This window comes from Triticum dicoccoides, chromosome 7A, assembly GCF_002162155.2.
Source record: "Triticum dicoccoides isolate Atlit2015 ecotype Zavitan chromosome 7A, WEW_v2.0, whole genome shotgun sequence".
Classification (NCBI taxonomy): domain Eukaryota; kingdom Viridiplantae; phylum Streptophyta; class Magnoliopsida; order Poales; family Poaceae; genus Triticum; species Triticum dicoccoides.
The window spans coordinates 85,839,353-85,846,347 of NC_041392.1; the positions used below are offsets into that span (position 1 = coordinate 85,839,353).

General features: G+C 45.7%; 1 protein-coding gene across 1 annotated transcript in view; it reads right to left on the bottom strand.

The window, feature by feature from the left end:
• The window catches only part of LOC119327554 (serine/threonine-protein phosphatase PP1-like), a 3,999-nt gene extending 1,506 nt beyond the window's left edge, over positions 1 to 2,493 (bottom strand). Inside the window, exons 1-2 of the mRNA XM_037600647.1 lie at positions 2,149 to 2,493; positions 176 to 735 (exon numbers count right to left, since the gene is read on the bottom strand). Coding sequence (XP_037456544.1) covers positions 176 to 735; positions 2,149 to 2,326 — 738 coding nt within the window. The 5' untranslated portion in view covers positions 2,327 to 2,493. The remainder of the gene's footprint in view (positions 1 to 175; positions 736 to 2,148) is intronic.
• Positions 2,494 to 6,995: the final 4,502 nt, after the last annotated feature.

A 6,995-nucleotide genomic window follows, 5' to 3' on the forward strand; every position in this document is an offset into this window, starting at 1 on the left:
GTATGGCGTACTAGGTTGTTGCATGCAAGTTGAACAATTCTTTATACAACATCTATTTGTAGTCAATTGAGATGCCAAATGAAAATATGTGCTCAGTACCAAATGATGAACAATACCTATGGTAAATCAAATTGTGCTACTTGCTAGAAACTTCAAGATGAGAATGAAGGCATACCTGGTGAGCCCTGCAGACCAAATCTAGATCATGTTTCTCAAGGAACTCTGCAACCTTATCAGCTCCGAAAGTGTATGACACGCCCCTGTCATTCTCACCCCAGCCATCAACATCTTTATCAGGGTCTGACCATAGCAGATCACAGAGGAGACCATGGTCCGGAATATCCACAGGACGGGCAATGTTACGTATCTGGTCCATGTTCTTTAAATCAGGTGATAAACCCCCATGCATGCACAGGATCTTGTCATCAATAAGTGCAGCCACAGGAAGGCAGTTAAAACAGTCAGTAAAAACCTTCCAGAGACGAACATTGAACCTCCTCTTGCATTCATCAAAGAATCCATAGATTCTGTTGATAGAGGCACATTCATGGTTTCCCCTAAGGAGAAAGAAGTTCTCCGGGTACTTAATCTTGTAAGCAAGGAGAAGGCATATCGTTTCAATACTCTGTTTGCCACGATCAACATAGTCACCCAGAAACAAATAGTTCGCCTCCGGTGGGAAACCACCATACTCAAATAATCGAAGAAGATCAGAATATTGGCCATGGATGTCCCCTGTCAGTGAGTAAATAGCATATCAGTTAAATGCCAAACGTACTTTTAAATCATCATATTGTTGTAAATTCAGATGGCAGATTTGGCAAAAGAGTTTACAATACTAATCCTGAGGTAAATTATGAGTATATTCGTGAAAAGAAAGAAGTGTGGTATAGTATATACCTGCTAATATAACATACACTCAACACACTAACACAGTACAGAACGTGGGCAATTAGTCTTTTCATGGTACTGTTTATATTATAAAGCTATACCTTCAGCTGGACACAATCATATACTAGAGGAAGCCAATTCGAAATGTCACAAGAAACTATGCCCACTTAACAAAACTACGTTCACCTCAGCTGCAAATTCCTGAAATAAACTAACACAATCTGGATTTTGCAATTTGGTGCAAACAGATTATCTGCTCCAGCTTGGAATCTGTGGACTCCAGTACCGACCCCCACTACTGCAGCAGTTTCATAATCTGGAATGGATCCATGTGTGTGTGGCTGACAAGTCAACTGTGACTATGGGGTGAAACATGCATTCTGAGACATTCATGTATGTTCCGTGCATGCTGGCTGAGGAAAAATGAATGAACAGGGTCTCACTCTTCCCTTTTAAAAACACAGAATCCGTAGGAACAATTCCTAGGACTCACAACAGGTCAACTTGTCAAGATTAGATAAAGTGTGCTGCACTGCTGCTACAGAAAGTTTCATGGGCTTTCAAGTTAAGGGATACACGTTGCTCAACTGCCGTGTTTATTTTCTGTTGTTGGGGAAAGCCATAGCTTAATCTGTTCACTTCTCTAATAGTATGAACAGCCTATCCCTCAAACAGTCCTTAAGCGCTAATATAGTATTGTATTGGTAAAAGAAACATGTCGCCACGAAGAGCTTTAACAGTTAGCACCATCTTTTATATATAAAGAAACGAAGACCAGAAAGCGATTTGAGGTTTGACATTGAAATCAAACTCCAGAAGCTCTGCCACGCTTCTCTAAGACGGACGAATTCATCAGCCGGTCAGCGCGAAAAACATGAGAGGAAGATGAATCGTACAGAGAGCTCGCTGAGCCTCCCCAGAGAGAACATCTGTTCAATCCAAGATGCTACACCAGAACAGCGAACCCACTAGAACATCTTTTCGCCAGAAGATAGCAGGAATTCCTATACCACCAAGCAAAAACTAAAAGGCAGCGGCTTTAAACCACGGGGGCGCCTGAACTTAGCACAGAAGGGCCATCACGGGCAGGCCGAATTCGAAAGCATCCAGAGGCGCGGCTCGCCACGCACGAAGCAGCCGCACGTGACACGGCGCAAGGCAGCCTACGGACGGAGCGCAGAGCCATCGACAGACAGCAGAAGCGAGGCGCGCACGAGGGGGGAGGGGACGGGTTAGGCAGGAAGCGGGTGTCCTTACCGCAGACTTTGATGGGGGCCTCGAGCTCGAGGAGGTTGGGCTGGCTGAGGAAGACGTCCTTGGCGGCGCCGCAGAGGCGGCGGATCTCCGCGTCGGAGAGCTGCGCGGGGCGCACCGTCCGGCCGCCGCGCGCCTCCAGGAGCCGCCGGATCACGTCGTCGAGCGCCGCCGCGTCCATCGCCCGGGCGCCTCGGTGGGGGTGAGGGGAGGAGGGTAAGCCCCGGTCGGGCGGCCGCGGGGAGCGGTCGGGTCGGGCGGGGCGGCGGCGGCGGCGGGTGGCTGGATAAACCCTAGCCGTGCGTGCCTATTTGGTTCCGCCCGAGCCGACGGATGGAGAGGGGAGGGGAGGGGGCAACGGAAAGAAAACGCGTAGAGAGGGGAGAGCGGGGGTGGGGGTGGGGGTGGGGGTGGCTCGAGATATTATTGTTGCGTGGTTTGGAAACCGAGCCCGCGGGGGGCGGCAGTCAGGGCCGGACGTGTCACTGACTTGGACTGGCTCTAGGGCTAGAGCCCGGTCGGCACGGCCTGTCCTCGTCATCAGAGTATGATAAATTTTGAAAAGTCCCCTCAATTTTTCTAAAAAAGTTTAACGGACTGGCATAGAAAACTAGCAGGACGGTGCGTCTCGTTTAGGTCAGTACAGACGCACGCACCCAAACATATGAAATACACTCATCTCTATGAACGCACACATGCAAATCCTATCTTATAAGTATTTTTGAGAGACTGACTCTACACATCATCCTCGGATTTACGAAGTCGTCACAGACACCTTCGCAGTCGATGGGAATGTCTCCTCCTATCGTCGAAAGACCTAAAATAAATTCAGAAAAATGCAACAATTGGTGTTAAGTCTAAAACATGCATTTAATCATCCACTCAAATGTTGGTCAAACTACTTATTCAAGAAGTATTAGTGTTACTAAATAATTATTCAAGAATATTAGTGTTATTAAATAATTATTTCAGTTTTTTTGAATTTTGGTCAAATCTGGTCAAACTGTGGTCAAACCATGGTCAAACTACTTATTCAAGAAATATTAGTGTTACTAAATAATTATTGTTTTTTAGAACAATAGTTTCAAACTCAAACAGTGAAATGTGTGACTTCATGCTCAAACTAAAATCCTGAGGGTTAATAGGATTAACATCTTACTATTGTCAGGAAAACAACGAGTGCAGACTTGAAAACGAGGGAGAATAGAACTTGGAAGTTAAGCGTGCTCAGGCTGGGGGAGTGGGAGGATGGGTGACCGTCCGGGAAGTTAGATGATTTGAAATGATGAGGGGTGATTAGAGATTAAATTGAGCAGTGATGAGAGGGATGATTAGAGATTAGAGGTTAAAATAAATCAAAAATTTGAAAATAAAAAAAAATTCAAAAAAGTTTCAAAAAAAAAATTAAAAAAATTCAGAAAATTACCTTTAGTACCGGTTGGTGTTACCAACCGGGACTAAAGGTGGACCTCCAGGCAGCGGCCACGTGGAAGGCCTTTAGTCCCGGTTCTAGTTTGAACCGGGACTAAAGGGTCAGGGCATTAGTACCGACCCTTTAGTCCTGATTCAAGAACCGGGACTAAAGGCCCTTATGAACCGGGACTGCAGGCCCTTTTTTCTACTAGTGTATAAAGAAAGGAGAAGAAAAGTACATTGGAAGGCGTGGGATAGATTGCTTCAGCCAAAGAGAAATGGAGGGTTGGGATTTCGTGATTACAGAATTTTCAAGCAAGCTCTTCTTGCACGACAAGCTTGGCGACTTATTGACAGGCCGGACAGTCTATGCGCACGCTTACTCAAGGCCAAGTATTACCCAGACGGAAAGCTGGAAGATACAGTTTTCCCAGGCAATGCTTCGTCATCTTGGCAAGCAATTTCTTATGGTCTTGAACTGTTAAAAAAAGGACTTGTGTGGAGAGTTGGAAATGGAACAAGTATAAGAGTGTGGAGGGATAATTGGATACCACGACCGCATTCATTTAAACCTGTGTCACTGCAAGGACGATGTCGTATTCGTTTCGTCTCTGAGCTCCTGAATGACAATGGGTTTTGGAATGCAGAATTATTGAGGAACTATTTTATGCCATGCGACGTAGAGGAAATCCTCAAAATCAGATCATCACCAAGGCGTGAAGAGGACACTTTGGCTTGGGGGGCTGGTAGGCTTGGAGTTTTCTCTGTTAAAAGTGCATATGACTTTGCCTTCAAGAACCAAACAGGACCGATTCTACTGCTTCAAGTTCAGCACCAGATGGTCGAAGATCCATGTGGAATCTAATATGGTCTGCAGAAGTACCTCCTACTGTTCGCAACTTTGCTTGGCGAGTTGTTACTGACTCGTTACCTACCTGGAAGAATAAGCACAAACGCACTCTGGAAACGACGAACATTTGTCCAGTATGTGGTCTAGAACCGGAGGACAACTTTCATCCATTCTGTCGCTGTCCTATAGCTCGCTGTCTTTGGAAATTCATGGCAGAGGTTTGGAACCTACCAAACGTGGATATGGTAGTGTGCACCGGGAAAGAATGGCTATTTCATGTGCTGCAACTCCTGCAGGATATTGAGAGGAACATGCTGCTCATGACACTTTGGCGTTGTTGGTTCATACGCAATGAGATTGTCCATCAAAAGAAGCCTCCCCCACTAGAAGTATCAAGAAAGTTCCTCGTCAGTTATCTTGAATCTTTGATCGCTGTCAAGGCCAACTCGAATGTTGATCCGTCGAAAGGGAAAACCGTTATCAGCTTTGATCGCATGTTACATAATACGCCAGCCAGGAGGGTGGAACCCTCGCCCTCTTGGGCGCCCCCTCCTGATGGCTGGGTGAAACTTAACTCGGATGGGTCCTATTGTGCTGAGAACGTAGGAGCTGGCATGGTCCTGCGTGACTCTCAGGGAGCCATTATATTTTCTGCTTGCAGGACCTTCTTCTCGTGCCGTGAAGCTCTCGAGGCAGAGCTGGGCGCGTGCATGGAAGGCTTATCCCTAGCGATCCAGAAAAGCGACCTTCCGGTCATCATTGAGATGGACTCACTTGTGGCAGTCAAGATGATCAAAGGACGAGAACCAGATAGGTCAATTTATGCTTCCTTAGTTAAGGAGGTTAGATATCTCATGTCACTTCGTGAATGTTGTATTACTCATGTTAGCCGCCATGTTAATAAGGTTAGTGATAGCTTGGCAAATTTTGCACGCACAGAGGGAAGAACAATGACTTGGCTAGGATATGGTCCCTCTGTTGCGGTAGAACTAGCAGCGGCTGATTGTAATCTTCTTGGTGGTTGAGTAATACAAATTTTACTCGCAAAAAAACTAGGCTCAGATGCCGACGTGGAGCGAGGATAGTAGCCTCGCAGTGTGTCAGGGTAGCTTTCAGAAGAGACTGCTGCTCCACAGGGAAAGAAGGAAAAGAGAAGAGAAACAAGAAAAGAAGGCGCAAGATTGAGTTGGGCGCCTGGTCGGGAGGATGAAGATGACGACAGAGGGGCCCTTGTTACTGAGCGCCTTAGCTATTGGCGTTGGGTGAAAGTAAACTGAACAAATGCTCACTTTTTTTATCTGGCTGGATGGGATGGGGCACCAAAGTGATGCCCCCAAGCATGTCTTCATCTTCAAGGTTCCAAGAAAGTGAGAGGCATGCCATTAGGATGACGGTCGGCTGACACGATGACAAAGTCTGCCGAGACGTTGGACTTGTGTGGTACAAGCAATATGATCAGTCGTTCAGTGTGTGCTGCTGATTTGCAACATAGGCAATGTTGAGCTTACCATTACGAAAAAGAAATGTGTGCCAGTACCTGTTGGAAATATGTCCTAGAGGCAATAATATGGTTATTATTATATTTTCTTGTTTATGATAATTGTCTATTGTTCATGCTATAATTGTATTAAGCGGAGATCGTAATACATGTGTGAATACATAGACCATAATATGTCCCTAGTAAGCCTCTAGTTGACTAGCTCGTTGATCAACAGATGGTTACGGTTTCCTGACCATGTACATTGGATGTCGTTGATAACGGGATCACATCATTAGGAGAATGATGTGATGGACAAGACCCAATCCTAAGCATAGCACAAGATCGTGTAGTTCGTCTACTAAAGCTTTTCTAATGTCAAGTATCATTTCCTTAGATCATGAGATTGTGCAACCCCCGGATACCGTAGGAATGTTTTGGGTGTGCCAAACGTCACAACATAACTGGGTGGCCATAAAGGCACACTATGGGTACACTACTAGGAAAAGGGCTATAGATGGAAATGACACTAATGACGCACCAGACATATGGTGCGCCATTACTATATACTAATGGCGCACCATCTGTTGGTGCGCCATTAGTGTGGAAGGCACTAATGGCGCACCAGGCACACGGTGCGCCACTAGTAACAAAATGTTTTTTTTTCATTTTTTCAAACATACTAATGGCGCATCCGGGTAGAGTGCGCCATTAGTAGTTAGAACTACTAATGGCGCACCAGCCGTAGAGTGCGCCACTACTATACTTTTTTTTACTTTTTTGCAAAACTACTAATGGCGCACCGTTGCATAGTGCGCCATTACTAGTTTAAACTAGTAATGGGCACTTTTTTTACTTTTTGATATCATGAATATTTTTAAATTTCATGGGCACTTTTTGAATTCATGAATATTTTTTCAAATTTGATGATATTTTTTCATATTTTTCATATTCCATATGAAAAAAATATTGAATATTCATGAGGACACTCGATCTCGATTCCCCTCCCTCTCGATAGCTATCCCCCTCGCCGCCGAGCACCCCCCGCACCCTCCCCCCGCTCCACCGCCACCGATGATCCCCCGCACCCTCCCCCGCTCCACCGTCGCC